A 26572-nucleotide genomic window follows, 5' to 3' on the forward strand; every position below is an offset into this window, starting at 1 on the left:
TGGTCAATGAGCCGTAAAGAGGGTCAGCCCTAAGATTACAAAAGGTTAATAAAAAGATCTTCTGAAAAAAGATAAAGAAGGAAACTAGGATGCAGATAACCAGTACTCTGTTTAAGGCCCTTGTGGGGAAAAGGTAAAGGAAGAGGATGTTAACAGTGTGTTTCTCTCAAGGGAGAGAAAGCAGGACAAGTAAGGTAATTTAGTTAGAGGTCTAATAGGGGCTGCAGAGAAAGAACCAGTAATTACCTGAGAAGGGTTTGGTAACCTTTTAATTTCTGGTGTAGCTTTTAAAGTTGTAACAGTCTTGCTGTCTCTTCCCCTTGACAAGCTTAGAAACCTGCCTCTGACTGCAGGTACACAGGTATGCCTGTATTCCTAAATGAGAGACAGCCAAGACTCTCCCTCATGCACTGAACACCTGAATATCCGAGCTGCCCAAGTGTTAGCTGATCTCCTGCCCACTCCAAAAGGCTCTTTTCATGACCAAACACAGAGTGGTCTGGCTACAGCTTGCTCCAAGGACCACGTTCAAAAGGCAGATACAAGCCACAACCAGACTTTGTTCTTGCCCTCTCTCATCTTCCAGAGCTAGCTGAAAGGCTTTGTGACTTCAAATACCTGCATGTACCCTCATGTCACAGGTTTTGGTATGTGACATGTACCCTTAGTTTTTTGCTTTAACTAAACCACTGCTGGTCTCTGTAATGGTTCATTTTATTTCAGGCACACTGAACAGGAGTGGGAAAGAGGGGGAAGAATGAAAAAATATGTGTCTTAGGGCTCCAGTAGCCCAGCAGAGATTGAGGGCTAAATGCTTTGCAGGCTGGATACTCCAGTGATGCTTGGGGTTAGTAGCTGGGACACAATCCAATGCTTACTGCTTTGCCTCAGGGAGCACCCTCTGTTCCTCTCTCAGCTGGGAGTGTAGACTACACAAGGAGCTTGTTTCCAGCATCCTCTTGTAGAAGAGACTTTTCGTGCTCTCACCCCATCACTTCTCCAGTGAATAAGTTATTGCATCAATCCATTTGCAAATCATGCCTCTTTTTCTCCCAGGGGCAATGTAATTAAGTGTAATTGTTTCTGTGCTGAGTCAGAGTGTTTAGTGCAGATCCTCCTGTTTTATTGTTGCTCTGTGACAAAACTGTAGTGTTACATCCTAATCTAAAGCACTAAACTCTGTTTGGGAAGAAGTGAGTGTGCCATTGCTTGTATTAGTCTGCAGATTCCAAGTGAAGTGAACAGCAATATAAGTCCTTGGGTCAGAAAGAAAAAATAGCTGTAATACATGGAATTACTTCTGGATCTTTTTGAATCTGGACTGTTTCTAGTCAGGGTAAAGTTCAAAGTTTTTACACAGTTTAAAAAAGGAGCAAAATATCTTCTTTCATCATTCAAATGTTTGGTGTGTTACAGCCATCTACATGCATTATGTCCAACATTTTAAACTTACCCCTAAGCACAAAAATTAGATCTTCAGGTTGAAAATGTCAGAATGTCAGAATGTTCTTGAATTCACATGTCTAATCTAAGAATAAATTATTATATTTATATCACCTCATAGCAAAAATTTAATTCATGGTACTAGAAAACTTATGAAGAAGAAAATGAAGAAAAATAAATTTTAAAAAAATCCAATGAAACTACTGAATTGATATCCACCAGTTTTTACTACCATTTTGTGTGGAGTGATCGGCAGAATTGTCACTCCAAAATTTTGCCTATTGACAATGTTCTTGGAGTCTATGATTCAGCAATTCTCAGGCAAGCTTTGCTTTTAAGCACACATATCCACTCTGCTGCCCCTCAGAAAATTATCTTAAGCATCTTGATTTATCTCACAGATAAATTTCAGTAACTTTTAGGAAGCTCTGGGGTGTGCTGACTGGATTCCTGAAGGCAAAAATCCTTTGGTGTAGCCAATTTTGAACAGCTGACCAGGAGATATCAGGAAATGTTTACACTTTTTTTTTGGATGGAGAAATTTTCTTTCCTAGTAGACCTTGACCAAAAATGAAAATATTTACAAGCAACCTCATTAAATGAAATATTAATACCTTTTGTTCAAGCTAAGCAAGCATGGAATTATAGGGAACTTTGTTCTTCCACTCTGTGGGGCTTTCACAAATATATCTACATGTAAAGATAAACCACAACCTAATTTTGAGACCATACAGTTTATGAGAATAGATGTTATATTGATTAAATATTTCTTCACGTATCTGCTTCTTTTGTAAGAAGCAATAATTAAAACTGTTGGTCTTTACTGCACCACTGCATCACCTATCGTGAATGAAAGTCAATTTCTCTGTTTTACTCACAGTCACTTAAGGCAATGATAGATTCTCCTGAGTGAATTTCACTAACTCAGGCAACAGTTTCCACTCCAGAAAAAGCAGTTTCATGTATAGGACTTTTTCCTTGTAAAAAATACCATTCAATAATCATGGAGGAAATAGTCTTCTCTGAATTGTTGTGAACATTTAGACTTATATGAGAAATCATGTGCTTTTTCTAAATGACAATCATTGCAAGATATATTATTCCAGCAGGCAGAGAATCCAGGCAGAGCCAGGCTCTGTGAGGCTGGCTGGGTGCTCTGCAGACACAAGAAGCTGATGTGAGAGAGTAGCTTGGCTGTCACAGGAAAGGCTGTGTCAGTGTTTCAGACTTTACTAGCCCTTCTGAATGTTTGTAGAAAAGCTGAGGATGTAACGATTTGTTAGTGAATTTCCAGCTACCACAGGCATCAGATCCGTGCTTGGCCTCTCTTTTCTTTCTGATTGTCATCTAGAAGCTTTGCTGTTGAGACGCAATGTGGCATCTTTTTTTTTTTTTATGTGTTACATCTGCACCTGAAATTCACAGTCAAAATGTGGATGCCACATAAAAGAGAATGCAACATTTATCATTGCTTTTGGTTTGGGAGCACATTCAATCTGAAACGATGGTTTGAGATGCACTAAATACCATCTCTTCGCTAGACTACAAGGATATGTATTTTCCCTGTGTGTAATATCTTTGTTCTGAAATCTGATACAATTATCAGTGGGTCAGAGTAATTATTTCTTTATTTCTTATTATTTCTTGGAGAAGGTAGGTGGTAAATGATACCTTTTCCATAGCTGTCTTCCTGTCCCATTCAAATTGGTTTTCCACATCCCATTCCCATTGTTTGAAAAACAATGTTCCATATTGTAACTCTTCTTTGTGCGTATGAGAAAATGATCATACATTTTGTCTTCCTGTCTTCACTGTGTTTTTTAAAACTCTGAAGTAATTTTTTATTGTCTGTTCGGAGACTTATGGCACAAAGCAAAAACTTTGAGCTAATAACAAAACAGTAAGACTTGGAGTAGATGTAGCAGTTAGTGCTGAGCTGAACATTTAAATAGAAGAGTAATTATATGTCCTCTGGCCCTGTTACAATTCTCTCTTACTACAGAGAAGTTCTAGAATTCTTACTGGATTAGAGAATCTGTTCTTGAAAGAGATCAGGCATTAGGATGTAAGAGGGATATTTTGAAAAAAATATATATTTTAAAGAGCAATATTTTTCATATGTTTTCATACATCTCAGATGGGAGGATTGTAAGGCTACTTTTTTTTTTTTTTTTTGTCTAGCCATTTTACAATGTTGATATTTTCCTGTTCCATTTTCCATCTACTTTTTCCTAAATTTTAAATTGGGATGAAAAAAAGTGTTCATGACTCTGTACAAGCATGGCTTCCTGCTTGAGGTTTCTTTTCTGTCCCCTATTAATACAGTTACCAGCTCTAATAATGAGAGATAGAAATCAATTAAGACAACCCCAGAAATACAAAGTGTCGCCAAGGACTAGACTTAGGAAGGGTCTAAGAACTTCTGTTTCTTCCATGCTCCTTGCTCTGCTCCAGGGCAGGAATCTGCTGCTGCTGTGTACCATTATATCAAAACAGCATATCTCTCCTGTGCTGACCAGGTCATTGGCCAAGTGTTAACACATCCCCATTCTTGCCCAGCTGTTCTCCAGAACAGGATATGAGTTTCCAAGGAGATTGTCCTGCAATACTGCTGCCCTTTTGTTGCCCTGCAATAGCTCTGCATGAGAGAAAAAAAAAAAAATTCTATAATTCTTCTATACTCTGCCCTAATGCAGAGGCCAAGATAGAATATCGCCATTCATGTGAACCTCTTCTCAAAAGCATCTAAGAGTGCCTCAGAATTAGTTTCTTTCTGTAGAGAGTTCTGCTGCAAAATACGCTTTTTTTTTGAAGATGCTCCAGAGTTATGTGACCTCCATGGTAATGCTGGCTCATGTAGAGTTACAAAAGGAATCTCATTGTGTTTCACTCTAGTGAACAGTGAACATTAAGTTCTAAGATGGAGAAATTTAAATTTATGATGTGCACTCCATGATCTTCCTGTGAGCCTTGCCTTTGCTTGTGACTCTCTGATTCCCATGACCTTGTCCCTCTAAAAAAATGCTCCTTCTCAGCAGATCTCAGTACTATTCTTTCTTGTCAGTATCCCAAATACTCAGTTCTCTCTCATTTTTTACCACATGGTTACTTTGTCCTTTGATCCGTCCACTAAAATGTTATGTTGTCATTGGACAGCAGAACATCATCATGGGAGGCCCAGGGCATTACTTTCCTTCTCCAGTCATGCCGGCAAAGGGAACACTAGCTCTATTTTCTCTGTTAATGAAACCTAGGGAGGGGCTACAGAAGGATCAGGCTTTTTCATATCTCCATATCCCCTTTTCCAAATCTCAAATTTAGGCAGTGAAATTCTCAAATATATGTGTGTGTATATATGTGAGCTATTTTAACACTGTGCTGTATGAACATAGAAACTCAAGTCAAATCTATTGGACTGTCTCAATTAATTGTTAAATGAAAAATTATTCCTTGAGGTCCATTGTTTAGTGATCTGATCAACCTTGTGTTGACTTCTCAAAGATTTCTATAATTCTGCTTCCACTTTGCCTAATCTATGATTTATCTGAAAATACACCCCATGGTAAAGAAGCATTTGCTTCATGGTTTGCTACATGGTTTATTTATTTATTTCAGTTATTTCAATGTCCTAGTTACCTGTAATCCTCAAACTCACCCATTTAATTCCTCAATCTGTTTGGTACCACTCATCAGATACTTGAGTTGAAGATGCTCCATGTCTTTGAAGTATGATCTTAATCAAGTCTCCCCATTATCATTTAATCAAGTACACATGTTCAGTTCTTTAGCAATTTCTTGTACATAACTTCCTTTTAAACCCTGATCTTATTTTTGTTTGTTTGTTTTGTTTTGTTTCAGTCTGAATTCTCTCCAGTGGTGAATTTTCTGTGACACCCCTGATCTTACAAGCAATCTCTGGAAAAGCAGTGTCATTATACACCTTTAGAAAATGTCCCTTCCTTGTAACAGAAAAACCCAGCTCATTTGTTCTACAGGATCTCAGTGGCTGCTCAGGGAATACTGTTGCTTTGTAAACTGCTGCCATATCTGATTTAATATCCAATGAATATGTGGAGTTCTTGGTATTTACCAGCTACAAAAGACCTTCTGGAAGGTCTTTCTCAATTGTAACATTCCAATTTTAATTTAAATACTTTCCTTCCCTTCTTAAATCTTGCTGAAGTATCTTGCATTCTCCATTCTGGTTGGAGTTAGCAATTAACATCTCCCAATTAATTACAATATATGTGAACATGATTTTCCTTCCCCTTTTTAGGTCCTTATTGAAGATGCTAGAAAGGACAACAGGAAACTTATTTTCTTGTCTTAGAACTAACAGTCCCTAATGCTCCTCACTGTGGGAGCTGTATAGAAGGTAAACTTGCAACAGAAACATCACAATCCTCTTATGGTAAGGGTAGACTAAACAATCTCAACATGCTGACTAATGAACAGAGGGCTATTACATGGGCTATTACCCCATGTTTTAAACTTGCAGATGAAGATATTTAACTCTTGAGCCTTCGAATCTATTTCAAATTTACTACACTAAGTTTCTAGCTTCCCAGTGGTCCTTGTCCTTCAAATTCTGGACATAATACTAGGAAATCATGTGAATCGGACAGGAAAATGTTAACCCCCCCCCAGAGTTTTCTTCTTGTTTTGCTTATATCTTCCTTTTGTTATGTCTTACTCTCGTAGTAAACGTGGCTGTGGAAAACATTAAGCCTAACAGAAATGATGCTCTTGTGAATGTGTATATGAGGTTCTGGTATTACCACGGGGGTTCATTTAGGCTTTCTCTTTGCTATGGAGCTCTGTTGCACAAGCACAAGAACCTTAGGTTCTGAAGATTTGGAAATGGGCTTATGTTATTCCTTGTAAAAGGAAGATGATTTTGTGATGAAGGCTGCTGGTTGTATGCCAGTGCACACATTTAACACGGGTAAGAAGTTACAAGCTGGCTTGTGGTGAAATACTGATTTGTCAAATGAGGAGGAAGATACCTCAGCTGGATATTGAGTCATATTTGTGGGTATGTCTATGCTCAGATGTGGTGGTGATCCAGCCAAAAGGCTGCTCTTGTGGCAGTGGTTAGCCACGTATTTCCGGATATACATAAAGCCATGGATTCCATGAATCCACCAGTTACTGTATTAGAGGCTCTGAAAATATGGAGGGAAGTTGCAGGTGAAAGTACGAGAACTCAAGGAGAGCAGATTCATCTTCCTTTCAGACCTCCACACAATGTCTCAGTGATGGTTTTCACTGACATACAGAACCCAACAGCTAGTGCTGCTAGTGATCATGGTGATTAGATGTGTTTGTCCTTTAGGCTGGCATGGTTATAGCTCTACCTAGGAATGTCTTGTGTTCTTGCAATTTGCCAAATGCAAAATCACACTTTCTTACAAGAAAAAAAAAAACAGAAAGAAAGAAAGAAAGAAAGAAACAGAAGCAGGTATTAAAGAAAAGTGTGCAAAAAGTGTGTGGTTAGCATTTTGGCTGCCTTTCTTCCGATTACTATTTGCTGTAAACATTCTGTGGACATATCACAGCATATACTTTACTGGCCAAGATTTAATCTTTAAACACTGCTGTCCTCACTTGGAAGCTGTAGGAAAAATATATGAAATATAAGCGTTCTTCAGGTGCTTCTGAGTGTTCCAAGGGAGCAGGACTACACTATAAAACAAGAAGACATAGACACGTAACACGTAAGAAGTAATTTATTTTTATATACACCACATTTATTTTCTCTGTATTTCATATCAGCAGTAAGTTTTTGTTTGCCGATTTATTTTATTTAAAATTTTATTTTAAAATCAAATGCAATTCTGACATGGATGGTGTTAATTTATGAAATGCGTTCCAAAGTATTTATTCATTTTCCCCGACAATGAGCACCTGGTATCGAAATTACTTCAGAAGACAGCATGGGGATTAATATTTTTGTTTCATGTTGATATTGGAATTTGGTCTCGGTGCGCTGGCTGTTGGGAGGTACTGCAGCTGCTGGAGTTGCTTTGAGCACACATTTTCCAAACTAACGCAGGAGCCCCACTGGCCCTGGCGGAGAGCCGTGGTGCTTTGAAAGCATCCGCCGGATGCCTACGACCCCGCTCCGACTCAGCTTCCCGAGTTCCGCGCCCCACAAGCGACACAGATCCCAAAAGCGGCTGAGCGTCCCCATCCCCGTGCCCCGGAGCGCTCCGACGGTCGGTCCCCGCGGACGGCTCTTTGCTCCCGCGGGCGAAGCCCCGGGCCGGGAGCGACCCCCACGGCTGAGCGCCGCTGCTGAGCCCCGCTGGGGCTGTGGGAGCGGCCGCGGGGGTCCCGGGGCCGCTGTTCGCCCGCCCCTCACAGCCATTGGCCGCGGCCCCCCCGCTCCCCGCCGGCCCCGCTGCCCGCGCTTATAGCGGCGGGACGGCGCTGCAGCCGGGAGCCGCCGGGATGCGCGCCGCGCCGAGCTGTGCGCGCTGGGCGCTGCTGGCCCTGGCGCTGCCCGTCCTGGCGCTGCCCGCAGAGCGCCTGGCGCTGCTGCCGCACGGCGAGGACCGCGGCGATGCCGCGCTGGAGCCCGGCGACGATGTGCACTCGGCGGCGCTGGAGCTGAGCACGGCGCTCCACTTCTACGGCGCGGCCGTCCACTCCCTCTATGTGAGTTGGCTGCCAGCGGCTCGGAACCGCTCCCGGGGACTCCTCGGGGAGCTTTGGGTGGGTGCGCGGTGGAGCTTGTGGGTTCCGTGTGACTGCCGAGGTCAGAGGTCGGTCCAAAGAGCTTAATTGTTCCAGTTGTATACAGTCAGGTATCGGGGCCGTGTTAATTCCCTTCTTACGCTGTGGCCGGAGCAGATTCTTCGAGGTGCACAGCTTCTGCTGGAAGACAGTGCAACAGATAGTAGTAGCGTAAAGGAAATTAGCCAGAGTGAATGCCGTCCCCAGGCGTTTTCTGCACTCATAACAGAGTGTGTTCGGCTCAGCAACATCCTCCTTGTGGTCTTATTTGTGTGTTTCGGCATGCCAGAGTTACAAAACTGAAACGGGGTGTCTAACCAGAAGAAGCCTAACATGTCCAAGAGTTGCACCTCTAAGCACTGGAGAACTTTCTGTTCCTTAGTGTCTTTGGCACTCTTAGGTGTTCATTGCTTTAAGAGTCTCTAGGGTGGAGGAAATCCATATTTATAGTAATTACAGGCTTTGGGCGACAAGCATTATCTCAGACTTGTGTCTCACAGCTGAATCTGCATCCCAGAGTGGTGTGTGCATGTTTATAACTGATGGAGGGTGTTCGGTGTTTGAAGGTGGGATTGGAAACAGATTGCCTGGAGCAGAGCTGCTTAAAAGCAGCAGGAAAACTGTTTAAAATGGCAGCATGTGTTCAGAACACTGCAAGAGTACTGCACACTTTATCATTGCCTCTTTTCCCCTGAAGCCCCATCTAGGCTAGCAATTAAACATGCTGAGTAGCATGTTTAGAAAGGTTTTGGTAGGGAAGGTACAATGTGTTTAGTGCATTAATCTGGTAAATTAAATCTCACCTCCCTGTCCAGATAAAGCAGTGTAGTTTAGTATCATGGATCTAAGATGCAGCTCACTGGATTAACCTACATGGAGACACTTGGGAAACTAGAGCTCCATGTGATTGCAGTCATTCAAAATTTGATGTAGTTCCCATTCACTCGAGTCTGTTTCATGGGTATTCACTGAAGCTATAACTTGCTTATGCTACACTGAGTTATATTAGTGCTGACACTAAAATGACACTCCTTTTCATTGTCCATACTGTCCATACTTAGATACGTCCTGAAATCATATCTGAAATCTAAAATTTTGAGGGATTCGGGTTGTGCTTCTGTGGAAAATAGATGTTGTTCACTGAACCTTACTGAGATGAAGTATTAAGTAGAGTTCAGACTTCAGTTTGACCCTTAGTTCATTGTCTTGCCTTCTGTACTCTAATTTGGTCACTGATTAGTCAACCCAAGTAAAAAATACACTTTTAAAAGCATGAACATATTCTTGAAAGATAGTGGGCTGTATATTCAGCCACTGAGAAGCAAAGATAAGCAGTGTGTGACAGAGGTAAGCAACAGAGATGGGGCAGAATTTTCAAAGAGCAGTAAATTGATTAACCAGTCTAGGTTTCTTTAATGATCCTGTCACTTGCCCCGCCTTCAAACAGGAACACTTATAAGCAGTTTTTGCCTGAAAGATTACCCATATAGAATCTTCCAGGGCTCTGCCAGCATTGCTCAGTACTAAGGATGGGCAGTTTTAATGAATGGCATTTCAGTACCAGTTTATACACTATGCAGAGGCTTTTTCTTGCACTGAATCTGGCATAAGTATTGCAGAACAGAAGCCCAGTACAAACTTCTTTGGCGTAGAGAGAGGAGCAGTATTCCTGTTAAGGAAATGTGCTGAGCATTTTCACATTACATATTTTTATTGTATATTTGCAATGTGTACTAATGTGGCTCTATAATCTTGCTTGGCTGGAGTTTCCAATGTATTTCTAATTGGCAGTAAATATTATCAAGCTGATACAATTAATATTTAGTGCACAGAATTTTATGTGGTTTCTCTTTCTCTTTTTTAACAGTTGAGAAGCTGAATTGTTTAAGTTAGCTGTACACATGAATAGAAAGGCAAGGCTTTCTGTGGAGTGATTGTTTAGTACCAGCTTGTCATAAAATCCTTGGCAACAAAACCTTTCCTCAGACAGAAGAGAGCACTTTTATTTCATATAAGTGGAAACAGACTTTCACATATTGTGATCTTCAATATGTGCTTTTGTATGTAAGATTTATAGCATTGAACTCTATCATTAACCCATACTATTCTATTTGTTTTAATAGCACGCTTTTATTACAGCTTTTTCAGTTCACACTAAAACTCACTGGTGTGGAAAAATGGAAGGATTAGGGGTTACCTCCATTTAGGAAAGAGCTGAGAATCTTCTAATGCAAACTTGGTTCAATTTTTTAATCCTTACTTTTATTAACTTCTTAAATTAATAGTTGGTCATGTTCATATTAGAAAGCTTTGCTGTTTTACATCAACTGTCACTTCATTATAAAAATAAACTCAAATTTTCTAAACTTTTTTTATGCAGAAATATCCAAGCCCATAAAATGCCTAGTCATTGAACAGGGAAAAAGTAGCTCATTTGTTAGAAACTTTAATTTTTTGTTGTACACACAGATACAATTTTTCTTTTAATAGAAGTACTTCCTTACTTTGCATTCCTTTTCTCACTTGGATTTCAAGGTGGACCTAAAATTGTGTATGTGTGTTATTGGTTCTGCTACAATTCACAAATGTATGTTAACTATGCATGTAATCCAGAAGTTTAACAGGCTAAAAATACATCTATGTTAGTTCCTGTCAATTTAAATAGTGTTATACCCTAAAAGGAAAGATGTACGGTAAAGCTGGTCTTTAGACAACGCCCACCTGAGGCCTCTTTTCCCCCCTTTCCCTTTTGACAAGAATGATGCTTTGATGAAACCAAGTACTTACCCCAAGTTATTTCTCTTTATTTTGAGTTTCACACTTAAAACTATTTTTGTGACCTTGAAAGAAGCAGGATGAAGTTAAAGGAGTATTCACTGTCTTTGTCAATATGAATGTATTATTGAATCTGAAAACTAAAAACATTTTTTTCATTATTGGTGAGTTTATTTTTTTGCCTTAAAAATCGAAGCAAAAAGTGAGCAGCTTGTTTATTTATTTTCATGTGATGGCTTGCAAATGTTTTCTGGGTTATAGAAACATTCCCTTATAATTTAAAACTGAACTGTCTCACTTAAAAACTTACTTTAAAAATGGGGTTTGCGTCTCCTTAATAAAATTATTTCTTACATTAAAGTTTTTAGCAAATAGGAAAGGAATAGCTAGACGCATGTCACTGAGCTGTGAAAAGAGGAGGGTCATTTCTTCTGGCCTCTGCTTTATTCTGCAGTATTAACTAGTCCTGATTGTATTTTCTCTTAATGCTATTTTAATCTCTGCCATAAATGGGGGATCATGATGCTGCAAAATCTACACACACCAAATCTGATGAAGAGCATGGAATTTGTTTAAAATACTTCAAACACCAGTCATCTCTCACAAGAGGATTTAAATGAGAGTAGGGCTGTTTGTGTATAAAAAATGTAAGAGAGCAGAAGGAAGAGGAAAACTTTTAACTTGCACTAAATTTATTACGTTAAAGAGGGAGTGCATCTCTTTTTTCTAAAAGGTCAGCAACCAGACTGTAATGTCCACCATTCTCCATCCTGTCTTCCAGTGTGTAGTATAATTGTTGGGTTTAAATTTTCAGGTCGTTTTAGCTTTGCTTTATGGGGATATGTAGGAGTGCTGGGAACTTTCCTGGACTAGATTTCTCTTACGTGTCCTACTCCAGTTTTAGAGTCTGTACAGAGGTAACTCATTCTAGTTCTTTAGTTCTTTATTCCTCAGGTTCATAGTTCACCTTAGGATCTGTGGCCACTGTTGAGTCATGATGGAGTAGTGTAAAAATTATCACAATATTCAGGTTCTTCTTCCCATTTCTAACATGACCTGCTTGTTGAAAAGACTCAACAAATAGGCAAAGGAGATACACTGAGAATAAAAAACAGCCAAACCACAGGGAATCCCTGGTAGGTGCAGGTGGATGCAGTTGGAGGCTCACTGGAGGAGTATGTACATGTCCTCTTGTTTTGCTGAATCTCCAAACTAGCAGGTACAGCTGGGGACAGACCACTGGGCCAGGTGGCCTTGCAGTGTGAGTCATGGCCATTCTGACCCACTTCTAGGCATTTGTAAAGATTTTATCATGTTGACAGTATCTTGACTATGTTAAAAGATCCAGCAACAGTTTATTGTTCTTGGACTCATAAAAATCCCTGTGAGCAAGATAAATCTGTGGGAGATTGCAGTTTTAATTTCATAGCTTATAGTGACAGTTCTGGGACCTCTTTCCCCTTTTGAGTCCCCCTGTGTATGTGGCAGCAGCTCTAGAGTGAGTGCCTGGCTGCCTGCAGATAGTCAGATGTGTCCTGTTATCAGGTAGTCCAAGACCTGGGGGTGGATTTGTATGTGGCTGAGTCAGTGACAAACACAGCTGGTGGAAGGGCCTGGCACAAAAAACTCTTGTGTGAGCACTTCATGCACCAGCTCAAAGCCTGACACCTGTAGTCTGTGTGTGAGAGCCAGCTCTGGTTTGCCAGTGGAGTTTGGCCGTCATACTTAGATGTGCTCTAGCACCTACCTGTATGTAAGTATTTATCTCAGTTTTAGTTAGAGGTGGCTGACTGTGAATCATCATCTCACTGATGAGTTGAATCTCCCTGAGCCAGTACCTATGCATTTACAGACCAAGTGTTTCACTTTTGTATGTGAATTCCTTCCCACGCCCCCTTTCAAGTATTAGACCCATTTTCCTATCAAACTGTGTCAGGGCACTCAGCTGTAAAGGAATTTATAGGGTGGCTTATGACTGCTGTGGAAATTCTGTCTCCTAGACTCTAAAGCCTCTGGTATAAGAGCTGTGCTCTGTGCTCACAGCACGTCTTAAGAGTGAGCAGCAGCTTGTTGTTGTTAGCCTTGCACAGTAGCAAAGAAGTTCATAGAAGGGTGATTGTAGTCAAGTGAAAACTAAAGCAGTCCTGGCCAGGCAAAGAGAAATCTCTGTCTTCCCAACAGGCTTTCACCCAAGCTATTACAATATGTAAGCATGGAGCAGTTTTTTGGTGTTGGCATCTATGTATGAATTAGTTCTTTGCTCAGAAATTCTATCAGTTTCTGAAGCATTGGTGGGAAGGTGATGTACTTCCTTCTTAGAAAAGACAATAGGTAACTGAAATTTAAATAGCTGAAATCTTTATCTAGGAAAAAATGGCTGTTCTATCTGTCAAGTTGACCTCTGATTTTGGGCAACTGAAATCTCAGGACTCCTGACATAGGATAAAAACCAAAAGCTTAAACAACCACAATTAGTTTTTAAGTACAAAACTGTTGATTAAATTTCTTTTGGAATTAAAATTAAAACATTGTGATCTGGAACACATGTGTGAGACAGTTGTATAAATGGTATTTATGTCATAATTGTCATCTTTTTATTAGGTTACCACTAATGGGATTATTGCAGTGAATGAACCCTCAAGTGAAGAAAAATACCTTGGTCAATTCCCAGTGAGTTTTGGGGCTATTGCTCCTTTTATGGCTGACCTGGACACAACAGGTGGACGTGGAAATGTGTATTACAGGGAAGATTCATCCTCAGATGTCTTGCAACTTGCATCTGACTATATCAAAAGAGGTTTTCCTGAGATTGCTTTTGATCCCAGCAGTGTTGTTATTGTTACCTGGAAGCTTGTGGCTCCTTTCCAGGCACCCGGAGACGATCATGCTTTGGAAGAAAAGGTGAGTGTCAATCAGAGCTTTAAATCATGTTGGACACATGCTCAGCTGAAGTGTAACGCTGTAACCTTTCAATTTGAAGGCTTGAAGTTCTTTGTGTTTAAATGAATTCTGCAGACCTAAGAATGTATATATCATGTAAAAAGCTGTAGCAAAATAGGAGTTTCCAGAACTTTTACTTGAGATTTATTTTAATAATGTTTTATTAATTCAGAAGATAATGCTTGAAACTACATAGCTGATTTTGTTATTTCCTAATGACTCTTACTTTGAATGTTAAATGTGATAGTAACTGAACTAGAATATCCTGACCTCCCTCTGTGCAATTTAATCCTGCTGGCTTGCATTTTTCAGCAGACTCTTAAGTCATTTTGACATCAAGCTATGTAAAGTCAGATAACTATGTGAACTAGTAGGATCTTAAGCCCATTTTGAACAGATGATATTGCATTCAGAAAAAGCTCGTATTTTGTAGCTAGTATTGGATTAAGAAACAGTTAGAGATTATTTTTATTATTATTTATTATTATTATATAATTTTCCCCTTTTTAAACCATTCAGGTACTATCCTGCAAGGATATGTAACTGTGTACATCATAATTATCAAAGCTGATGAGAACATTACAGTATTTAGCATATCTTTTTATGTCAACAACTAATTTCTTTTGCTGAACTTGGCACAAGGATTGTGTTTATAGTAACAATTCTGCACCCTGGTAGTAATGAACATCTGATGTCTGAGGTGCTGTCCCAGTGGTTCCTACAGCAGACAGGAGTGTTCCTGTGGGAAAAGACTTTGGCAACATGAAACTTGAACTTTAAACATTCTGTTTACAGAATTTTTTTATTTAGTCTAGCACATTACTTCTGTTATTTTAAGGAAATTAAATAGCATCCTATAACATTACAGAACTTAAAATTGTTATGCTTTGGGCAGCCTATCTGACTATTTCCTACACATTTCATTTACTTTTGTTAATGTTTTCTTTTTAATGAGAATTCTGATCTTCATTTTGTGTTTTAAAAAAATTACTGTATCTTTCTTGACTATTTTTAAGTAAGTGTGTATTGTTTGGTTTGTTTTTTTTTTCCACAGAGAAATACATTCCAGGCTGTCTTAGCATCTTCTGATTCCAGTTCCTATGCTATTTTCCTTTATCCAGAAGATAGCCTGCAATTCTATAGCACATACTCCAAGAATGGTGATGAAAATATTCCTGCTATGGTTGGCTTTAGTCAAGCCTCTACAAACTACTACTTTTGGGAAAAGCCAGGATCCTACAATGTCATTGCAAATGATGAAGACAACATTAGAAACCTGTACAAGTATGCTTTTCTCTTTGTCTTAACTCCTCAAGAAAACACCAGAGTTCCATGGTTTTCTTAATTGTAGCATGAATCAATGAGAACTGATTAGATCCCTTTAGCCATTGCATGAGAAATCACAATATCTGCCAATGATAAATATCTACTCCCTTGAGGACTTGGAGGACTTTGGTGTAATTTGTTTAAGTCCATATTCCCATTGTCACTGGTAGGAACTCCTGCATACTTAGTTCTTCTATGAATAGTACCACTTCAACTCTTCATAATCTATCCTAGACAGATTGTTTTTGAAAGAAAGAGTGAACAAGCAGGAAAGAGAATGAGTTAGAAAGTTTTAGTCAGTGGTAGCAAGATTTTTGTGGCCATAAAATCTCCTTCCCACCACTTTGGAGGCAAGAAACATAGAAATTCTTAACAGAGCTATAGTTGAGGAGAAAAAAAAATTACTCAGTTACTCAAACTGTCAGGGGTGTTCTACAGCTGAATAAACTGTACCTGTAGATAAGTATGTATTGTAGATAAGATAATTAGACAGTTTTGTCCTGACACTTTGCAGTGAAGGATAACATTGTGTAGGCTAGAAGTGCCACACAACTTGCTTTATTTGGCATGTGCTTGTCTTTGACAGAAGCAGCAATGCTGGGAAGCAGGGCGTCTGGGTGTTCGAGATTGGTAGCTCATCTGACAGTATTGTGCCTGCCAAAATCAGCAATACTTTGGAGAGCATAGAGCCCAACGAAGAAGACCAAGAGATGACTTCTAAGCCCTTTATGTCTGACTATGGTTCCACTGAAATAACACAGCAGTATGTCACAAGTAGTACAGACAGCACTGAAGAGGATCACCATCTTGTCACATACAGTGTTCCTCAGTTAGGTGAAGACTTTCTGACTTCATACCAAGATGTAACAGGAACACCTTCAACTGAATCTTTTTACAGTCCTCAAAATTTCCCGACAGCAAAAGCTCCACCTCGCCAGTTTCGAATCCAGCAGTTTCCCCCACAGCCACCTCAAGTCATAGATGTGGAAGAATTTGATGAAACTGGAATAGGTAAGCTCTTTTGTACAGTTTAGCTGCTTCTAATATGGACAGATTGAAAAAAGGCGTGTGAAAGAAATTGAATTACAAAAGATATCTGGATATGTTAGACTGACTGTCCAGATGTTAATTGTTCCTTGAAGAAGGTGTGAGAGTTGCTATCTCTGTTAAATAACAGGGTAAACCAATTAGGATTACAGGGCACATTATTTGCTGCATGGTCTGGGTACAGATATGTGCTGATATGTTTTGTTCTGAGGTTGGAAAGTCCCCTTTTTGTTTTGATTCAGAAGCAAGGACAAGTTAAAATTATTGTGCATTTAGCTTTGACAGGAACTTTAACTGAACTGTGTTGATACATATCTGCTGGAGTCAATAGAATCAAACAGTTTTCTAACTAAATAATTAAATAGCAGAAGCCCTGATGTTTTCTGCAAAATCGTAGAAAGTTATTTGCACATTGCAAGGTCAGCCAATAGCAATTGAAATACCTTGTTTGCCTTAAAGAGAAAATGAAAATCTGATCAAGTGAGTCCAAAGACATTTTAAAATTAGTCCAGGGATATGTGAATACCACAGAAATTATGTGAAATATACATGTCTGGTCTTATTTTCCACAGTGTTTCGCTACCACACAGATGTCCAACAGACCTGTGCTAACAACCGTCACCAGTGCTCTGTTCACGCGATTTGCAAGGATTATCCCAACGGGTTTTGTTGCAGTTGTATTGCTGGTTACAAAGGAAATGGCAGACAGTGTGTAGCAGAAGGTAACTGGTTTGAAATTTAGATACATAAGCAACAATAACATATGGCATTCTTGAATGAGGTGACCTGTATTCAATTCCAAAATAGACCCTATGAAAACTTTTTGAAAGACTTATCACTGAGATATAGTGAAAGGCATTTGAATTAGTGAACTCTACTTTTTAAAATGTTTTTTCTGAGTGAAGCAAATTATTTTGAGTAGCTGTTTTTATGCTTTATGCATTTTAATGTGACTTTCTAGAAAAAAACTTCTTCTATAACTGACATAATTTAAAAGAAAGCATAATATCCAGTGGTATTTCCTAGAATTAGTAATGAAGTTCCAGCGTGTTATAATCTCATATGGTACTCACTCCAGAAATCGACAGTTGAAAGTGATGAACGAATTCACTTTGATCGTCGAACCAAAGAGCACAGCTCCTCTTTGACTCTTAAGCTGCTTTACTAAAGGGTGATCTGCCAGATTTCTGTTAAATACCCATTCAAACTTTGTTCCTGCGTAAAATCCATAAAGGAATTTCTTATGTATACACTCGTAATCCTTGTAGTGATTTGGTTCGGAGTACAGATGCAGTTCAACAACTCAAATAGTTTACTGCAAGATTGTGTTGTATAACCTAGGAAAGCAAAACCTAATACTTTCTAATATTAGCACTAATTTCTAATACTAATACAGTTCATAAAATTGGATTTTCCCTAGAAAGAAAAGAAGGATCTGATGATAATGAAATGTAAACTTACATGTAGGAAATTATATATACATATATTATATATATATATATATATATATATATATGTATATATATGTATATATATATATATACATATATTATATATATAAAGGAGAAAATTAGCAATCCAAAATAGCTACTTCTGTATAACACTGACAGTCTTCAAAATGACCAATAGTTCAGAGCCAAGAAATGTAATAGGTTAGAGTAGTAGAGAATCAATTATTCTAATGCCTAATTGTGTTAGTCTCCTTACAGGGAATGAAAAAATTTGCATTCAGTATGATATGAAGTGTGGTCTTAAGAAGCTTCTGTCTGCCACTCACTGTCAGATATACTGTTACAGTGTTATGAAGTTATCCTTGCAGACAGAGCTTTCAGTGAGGATAAAAGGTATCTCTTCAGGCAAATTTAGCCATTTAATCCTTCACATAAGACAGCACACATGCACGTACCTTCATAAGCAAGTGAACACGTGCCAGTTTCTTGTCTGAACTCTGTGAGTATTGGTTTGCCATTTTTTTCAACACTAAACACTGAACATTGTGAGCACTCTGGACATGTTCCTTGGAGAGTATGAGAGTACTGTTATTTTGTTCTGATACATTATATTGATTTGCCAGGTTCTCCTCAGAGAGTCAACGGCAAGGTCAGAGGAAGAATCTTTGTAGGAAACAACCCCGTTCCAGTTGTATTTGAGAACACTGATCTCCACTCCTATGTTGTGATGAACCAAGGGCGTGCCTACACTGCTATCAGCACAATCCCAGAGACTTTGGGGTATTCTTTACTACCTCTTGCCTCTATTGGAGGTATCATAGGATGGATGTTTGCTGTGGAACAGCAAGGATATAAAAATGGATTCAGCATTACTGGTAACTTCTAAATTAAAATAATGTTCAAAATTGCTATGCTTTCCTGCATCTTGGTAGAAAAGAAATGTATATTTAGTGACAATATAAGGTGAAAACACATATCTATTCTGAGCTGCAAATTGGTTTTTTGTAATCAAATTTCTCACCATTTTTCTTGTTTACCATATGTAGACAATGGACCTTTTAATTTACTGTCATTGTACAAGAACAAAATGTGTTAGAGAGAAGATTGACTTGGCCAATTTCTTTAAAGAAAGATTATTAAAAAGATCTGTTGGAGGGGGGATTGTTACTAGAGTGTACATAGTTACTAAAAAAAAGCTTCTCCTATATCTTCAAGATATTTAACATGGTAATTCCCTGATTGTACCAACAGAGCGAAAGAGAAATGATAATCAGACCTCCTGAGGATCAGAAACACTTAACAGAAACAGCTGCTGCATGACATGCAAATGACTCTGTTAGCTAGTTTGAGGGAAACCCCTGCTTGCAATTCAAGCTTTTCATAAGAGATTAGGGCCAAATCTGGTTGGCTGTGCTGCTGTAAATTCAAGCTGTAGATTCAATCTGTTCTAGGAGAACACGTGTTTCTTTTTAAAACTTGATCCTTTACAGACTTGTAATATGAATTTAGATGAACACAACTTTTTGGTTCAGGATTTTCATGGATTTGGTATATCTGAAGCTTGTTCTGGAATTTACAACATACATTTCACTTGGTTTTGATTTGGAAACAGATGTACAGGATTTTGAATTTTTTTTAACTCTCTGTACTCCTAATGGAAATTTTTCCTAAAATGTCCTTTTAAATAGTAAGATAAGGACTACTGCTATTAGCTTAGTCAGAACTTCTTTTTAAATTTAATAAAACACTGCTGCCTCAGGTTTATTTGTGATTTATCATGTTTAGTGCTTAAAAAAAATTGCTTCCTAAATATACTATCAGTATACCTCTGAAAGTTATTTCATTAGAAGCACAAGACATTAGCAATTCTGCTGCATCAAAACTTGCAGACTATAATATTTATTTTTTTATGTACTAGAAGCAATATCTGGAATAGAAGGAACTGGAAACCTCTAAGTTTAGTGTTTAACTAATTCTCTTTCTTTAGGTGGTGAGTTTACACGGCAAACAGAAGTAACTTTTCTCAGCAACAATGAGAAGCTGGTTGTAAAGCAGAAGTTCAGTGGCATTGATGAGCATGGTCACCTTACCATCAGCACAGAAATGGAGGGCAGAATACCTGAGATCCCATCTGGGTCATCAGTCCATATAGAGCCGTACACTGAACTCTACCACACTTCTAGTTCTGGTAAGAATGAAGCTATAAGAAAGTGGGCGAAGCAGAGACTCAGACAAACTGAAAAGCATTCTTTTGTTCCCTTTTTAACAAGTGTATTTAGGACCCTTTGAATTATAGAAAGCTGCTTTTTACCCCTTAAGAAAAGGTTTCAAATGAAGGTGGATTTTGAGTGGGATTATGCAAATATTTCTAATCTTTTCACCAAAAACGTACAAGTTTAATTCCCTTTTTATTGGCCTTTTTTTTATGCTGTTGATGTTGTACAAGTTGCAAAGTTTTTCTCTGTAAGTCCACAGCCCTTTAGTAGGAGCTTAGTGGCGTATAGCTTTTTGCGGTAATGTCATTAAGTGAGCTGTGATCTTTGATGAGACTAAACCCATTATTTACCACTATATCTCATGTAAACTTCATTACAGTGACTCTGTAGTATTTGAGCTGAATTTTAACAACCAACTGGAAAATTACCTCTTAATTCCCTTATCAGTTTCCTACATTGTTTCTTCAGTGTTCCTCTCCCCTCTCTCTCAATTCCTTTATCACAGATCCTAGGTTTCCTAAGAAAACCATTCTTCACTCACTATTTACAGGGCAATCTTGCTTTGCTTACTTACTTTTCTTTCCTCTTCCTGGATAAAATTATGGGTGTTTCAATACAGAAAGTAAAGAAGTGAAGTTGGATTGTTGCTGCTGGCCAACCAGCCCAGCTGGTTGAGCAATTCAGACGAAGCAGCCTGTGGTGCACCCTCATGCACATGAATACTAGAGAGACTGCACTCTGCTCCAAGGGTGCACGTTCGGTAGTAGAGAGAGAAAATGGTGTGGTTACATCCTCATTGCCTTATATCTACTAATGTCTGGGTTTGGTAGGCAGTGATGAACCCACTTGTGCTTTGCCTGTTATTTTGGACTGGAAGGAGGAGGAAGTGGAAGCAGCAGGAAGCTTCTGCTTTGTGCTGAACAACTTGAGAGTTTGGGCAGCATCTGCTCTAGAGAACAGTTGTGTACTTGGCAGAAATGCTGTTCCCATGGAGGTAAAGTCAGACTGGAGGGAGGTGTCCTTCAGGCTGGTTTTGATTTACCAGGACTCAAACAGCTGCATTTCTGCCGTCCTATGGCATATCTAAACGACTTAGCAGAAATCCAGCTTTAGCCAGCTGTTGGAAGTGGATTGATATAGGTGTGTTCTGGTGTCCAAACAAAGAATAGTGGTGTTCTGCAGACCTTTCTGTTGGTGGGAGGAGCCACAAGCCCAGATCTTTTTGAAAAGTTTTGTTCACAATTTTCCCAATATAAAAAACTGTTGTGAAGCATACAGGAGCTCTCAGACATGCAGCTTCTTCAGGACTCTGTTAAAATCCAAGGCTAATAGCCTATAATGAGCTAAAAGTGCGTGTAGTTTAGGCTAGTGAGATGGCTCTTGTCTTTAGCTTGGGGATACGTTATATAAGTCCAGCTAAAGGAACCTCTGAGTTTGCTGTTAAATTTTCCTTTCATTACTTGGAAACCAAAAAAGTAAAGTTAAATTTGTAAAATATGTCAAAATAAATCAAATTACTCATTTCTTAAAGCTGAGATATCTGAGAACAGAGTAAGTGTATTCAAGTGTTTGTTCTGTTGCATGGAAATACAGCTACTTTCACAGCCCCTAGCTTTTGAAATTCCCATTTGCACTACACAGACTGCATCCCAAGTCTACAGATAGCATTTGACAGCGTGCTTTTGGTCTCTGCTCTGATCAGTGTGTTTGCTGTCATGTAGTGATCACTTCATCATCCTCGAGGGAGTACACAGTGACAGAGCCAGAAAGGGATGGAGCTGCTTCCACGTACACGGGCGCCTATCAGTGGCGCCAGACCATCTCCTTTGATGAATGCATCCACGATGACTCCCCCCCCTCTACTCCTGCCACTCAGCAGCTCTCGGTGGACAGTGTGTTTGTCCTGTACAACAGAGACGAGCAGATCCTGCGATATGCCATGAGCAATTCCATCGGCCCCATCAGTGGTACGTATTGCAAGTTTTGCTTTTTCTCTGTTGTAATTAAGAGCAGTCATCCATTTTTTTTCAGCCTGCCCTAGCTGGGATTTAATGAGTTAAATTAACTAATTGCATTATCTCGTAGCAGTCCAGATCTACCAGGGAAGGAGACAAATGGAACTGTTGAAAATTTGTATTTTTACTTGAAAAGGGTATTTAAGTGTCACTGGGGTTTATGTCTAATTCATTGAAATAATCTCAATACACCACCTTGCATCTATTCCTGCTTGGATGCATGGAATATGTTGTTCATCTTTACCTAATTTGCAGTTCCTCTATTAATTTTTTGTTGTGGGGGGAGGGGCATTGTCAGAGAAAAGAGCAAAAGAGGGGAGTAAGATTTACCATGGATGAGTTTCTGTATTTTATCTTTATTTTATCTTAAAATTCTATCTTAAAATTGTAGGCAGCTTATGAAAGGGTTGCTTTTTTTTCTGGATGAGCTATCCAAGCTTGCACTAACACCAGAGAGAAAGCAGAGACAACTTGAAAATGCACACCAGATGAGTGAAACAACAGGCTGTGCTCACTTTTGATTGTTACAAAATAAAGTTCTGCTAATTAAAATCAAGAAACCAAGCTGTTAAGAATCATGTTTTAAGTCTGGTTTCAGTGGCTGGAAGATGAATTTTCTTCTTGTCTTGCTCTTTTGCTCTTCTTTAACTCAGTAGTCCTTAGTACAAGTAACAAAGAATGCAGGTGCTATTAAATACATATCTAAGATATCACCTGCAAGGCACTTTCTTCCTAATGCAAAAAGTGTATTTCCTGGTTTAATGTGTGTTATGACCAACCTCCTTCCAGGCCTTAACTGGATGCTATTACTGGGACAGAGTCATCAAGGCTAAATATGGTCTCTCTTGCCAGATGGTTCTGCTGATATTAACCGGAATCCTTGCTACATTGGCACTCATAACTGTGACACCAACGCCGTGTGCCGTCCAGGAACTGGAAATCGTTTCTTCTGTGAATGTTCAATCGGCTTCCGTGGAGATGGAAGCGTTTGTTACGGTATCAGAAGACTTCAGTTCATTGCAAAATGAAAGCTAATGTAGAATTTATTTCTCTTGGGGTATACTGACCTTCAGGACTAGCCATTCCAGCAAAATGAACTGCCCTGAGAGGCTGTTTAAGGTTAGAGGGTTGCTGGGCTATATATCTCAATAATCAAAGTAAGCAAGTCTGACTGTCTTGAAGAGTATGTTTTCCTGTCTTGCAAAAAATCTTTCCCACCCAGTTCATCTTTTTATAAAACATGAGGGAACTTAATTGTGAGAAATTTACTGTAATGCAAGTACTGGTTAAAATGAGTCAACTAGGTTAAAAGTTCTCAAGGGAGATGAGAAATAGGAAGTGAACGTGCGGACAGAGCACAGATATGTGCGATTCATGGAATAATCTTTTTCATTATCTACTTTGAAAATCTATTTCTGTTGAGACTCATATTTCCCAGTTCTGTCTAGCTCTGTATTCCTAGTATATTTGTGTTTTGCCTTGCAATCAAATCACAGCACTAATACTCATTTTTAAGAGGTGAAAGTGTGTGTTAATGAAATGTGTCATCCCTATTATCTAAAAAAGTTTTGGGGGTTTTTAAAACCCAAAGCACAACTCTCCTTCCACTCCAACCCTTTATCAACTTGCAAATGAAAACAATGTCATCACATTGTCTCTCCCAGTCTTCTGTGAGTTGCAGCAGTGGACTAGTGATGTGTATGGATAATGAAAGGGGAAGCTTTTCCTAGAGTTCATGCTCTCCTAGTAATCATCATTGCTTCTGATCACCTAAGGCTGCATTTTTTTGGCTTCTCTTTCCTCTGCAATTTCCTCTGCCTTCCCCTTATTACTCCATGATATAACTTCTTCTGGTTTATTCTTTTTGGTGCAGATTAGCTGAGGACACAGTTATCTTAAAACTTATTTTCAGGTTATTAATATCTCTTAAGAGGTATGATCTATTCAAGCTGTGGCCTAAGTACAGAAGACTGCTATTAATCTAGAGTTTCTCAGTTTCTGTTTTTCTGGCATCTATATTAAATGCATTTTTTGTAATAATCAAGATCCTTTTAATACCCCAGATATTGATGAGTGTTCAGAGCAGCCAGGGCTGTGTGGCAGCAATGCAGAGTGCAACAACCAGCCAGGAACCTATCGCTGTGAGTGTGCTGAGGGATACCAGTTTGCAGAAGATGGGCGGACTTGTGTTGGTGAGTTTCATATTTCTTGAAAGCATTGCCCACCAGCCTTTGGGCTGTGACATCCATCTCACAGGGACAGAAAACTGCTTCACGATCTGTGCTGATTTCTAATGTGAGTGGAATTCAGGAGTTTGTGCTGCAGCTCATGATGACCAGATTTTTCTGCCTTTTTTAAGTGCTGTGCTTTTGACTTTTTGGGGGTTTGTGTTTTGTTTCTTGTATCTAATCCAGAGTTCAATTTAACAGATGAGATTTCAGTTACAGGTTCATTCCTTGGACAAGATAGTTCACAGCTCTAAGCTAATGTGTCTTGGCTATTGCAGACTTATTGTGAAGTGATTAGTTATCATGATGATAAGGAATTGTAGCTGCAGATCACTTCACTGTTAAAATCTTTGTGATTTAGCTCTTTGCTCATTTTTAATGAACCATTTAATATCAAATTCACTAGTTGTCACTCAAGTACGTGGTTTTTTTTCTGTAATTTAAGAACTTTTTTCTGGAGGAAGCCTGAGTTAATCTGTATTTGCTAGACTAAGGTTGTTCTAACAAGGGATATCTTTTCCTTCTTTGCCCTGATCACTGAGCTGTGATCTGCCAATAGTGTTTTTTCACTCAGGGTGTAGAAATTCGTTTTGGAAAAAGGAATCCACAAGTGGTAGATAGAAGAGGGATAATGACAAATAACAAAAGAGGAATAATAACTCTACCTCTAGAGCTGTAACTGTCAGGATAGGATGGAGATTAGAGGGTTTTTTCTTGTTAGAATTTTTATCTTTGCAACCTAACAGTAATTCCATACCAACAAAACCTATTCACACTCTTCCAGTATGGCTGGAAACCTTATACTTCTAGTGGCTGGAAGTTCCTCTTTCTTTTGAAAATAGGTGGTAACAGCTGAGGATTTTCTTCTTCTGTTGTGACAGCTTTGTGGTGGAAGTTTAGCTACCCTTTGATCAGCTAGTACATCTAGGTTGTTGCTCATTATAGCCAAGATTGTTTTTCAGCAAAGACTGAGGAGCCTTCATCTTTCTGCAGAGTGTTGCATTACTTTCCTCGAGTTTGTGACTTTGCATGCTGTGTATTACACTGTCACAAGCCAAATTTCTCTGCTCCAGTAAGAATTACAATTCATGTCTGTTCCCTAAGTCATAGTGCACCCTAAGTCTCTTTCTTGCAAAACAGTCAGAAAAAGCAGCTCCTTCAACCAAGGCCACTGGGAAGGGATAGGGTGAGATATGGGAGAGCAGCTTTATGTTCCTTCTGTTATGTCCAACACTGCACTTTTGTGACTTGGACCTGAAAGGGAACATTCTTCTCTCCAGCCATGACCTCACCAGCTTCACTCTACCACTTTCCCATGGAGCTGATGTTCCACTTTTAGCAAGTGCTAAGTAATTCCTGCCCAGCTTGAAGAATGTCAGTTTGATCCCTTCCTTCAACCAAAACCAAATTCCATTTTTAAGGCTGAAGAGAGGGAAGATAAATTCTAGTTTCCCAACAGATTGAAAATAAATGTCATGGTAATCTTTTCACAACAGAAGGTCTTATAACCTACAGAGAATTTGAACCCTAGAAGGGGCAACAGCAACTCTCTGTGCTTTTGCAAGTTGCTCTGGGATCCCAGTTCTGACTCAGCTTTTTTGGAACTAGCACTTTTTTTCATACCAACTGTGTGATTCACTGCGTAGCTTCATAAGAGCAAATAAACCTTGTCCTCCTATTCGTAGAATGAGAAACAGAAATACTTGGGAACTCCCTTTGAGCTCCAACTCTTACCTTATGTATTTATAATACTGTTCTTAATTAATTTCTCTTTAATTCAAAACTTACTTCATCAAATAAAGATATTAATGATTCTAACAATGATGTCATTTCCTCCAGAGAAACAGAAAAAAGGAGTGTTTTCATATATGGCTCTGATAGAAGATTTTTTTATTTCCCTGCTGACATTGTGGTAGTTTCCATCTGTGTGCTGTGATGAAATGAACATTGTAGAGTCTTGTCTTGGCTCCCTGTCAAATCCTTGTTGTAACTGTGTAAAGCCTCAGTGTTACAGCAGCGTCTATTAGAGCAGCTGGAAGTCTGTAGGATATACACACTGGACACCCTATTTTTGTAGTGTTTTACCTCTTTCTGTTTCAAGTACCATGATTTCCTTTCCTGTTCTCTGATGAAACAGGTAAGCATAGGCAACTTCCAGAAACAATTTATGTGCAAAGTAGTGCAGTGCCTTCAGAGCCACAGCTATCAACAGGAGAGAGTTATGAAAAACTGATGTCTGGTCCCAGATCTCTCCAGTAGTTGACAAATGTGTTTATCTCCAATTAAGTGAATCACAGCTCCTATTTGTTGCCAAGTGACAGCAGCCCTGGGTCAGTATTAGGTTAGTGTAACAGGTCATCTAAATAATTCCCAGTGCAATGAACCGGCCACTT

The 26572-nt window shown here is 39.1% G+C and overlaps 1 protein-coding gene across 1 annotated transcript in view; it reads left to right on the forward strand.

Annotated features, from left to right (window-relative positions):
- Positions 1-7871: 7871 nt before the first annotated feature.
- NID1 (nidogen 1) overlaps positions 7872-26572 on the forward strand; it is a 41512-nt gene continuing 22811 nt past the window's right edge. The window contains exons 1-10 of the mRNA XM_056487300.1: positions 7872-8103; positions 13558-13857; positions 14951-15180; positions 15809-16233; positions 16842-16991; positions 18344-18595; positions 19708-19908; positions 21658-21903; positions 22804-22947; positions 24015-24143. Coding sequence (XP_056343275.1) covers positions 7897-8103; positions 13558-13857; positions 14951-15180; positions 15809-16233; positions 16842-16991; positions 18344-18595; positions 19708-19908; positions 21658-21903; positions 22804-22947; positions 24015-24143 — 2284 coding nt within the window. The 5' untranslated portion in view covers positions 7872-7896. The remainder of the gene's footprint in view (positions 8104-13557; positions 13858-14950; positions 15181-15808; positions 16234-16841; positions 16992-18343; positions 18596-19707; positions 19909-21657; positions 21904-22803; positions 22948-24014; positions 24144-26572) is intronic.

This window comes from Oenanthe melanoleuca, chromosome 3 (assembly GCF_029582105.1).
Source record: "Oenanthe melanoleuca isolate GR-GAL-2019-014 chromosome 3, OMel1.0, whole genome shotgun sequence".
NCBI lineage: Eukaryota > Metazoa > Chordata > Aves > Passeriformes > Muscicapidae > Oenanthe > Oenanthe melanoleuca.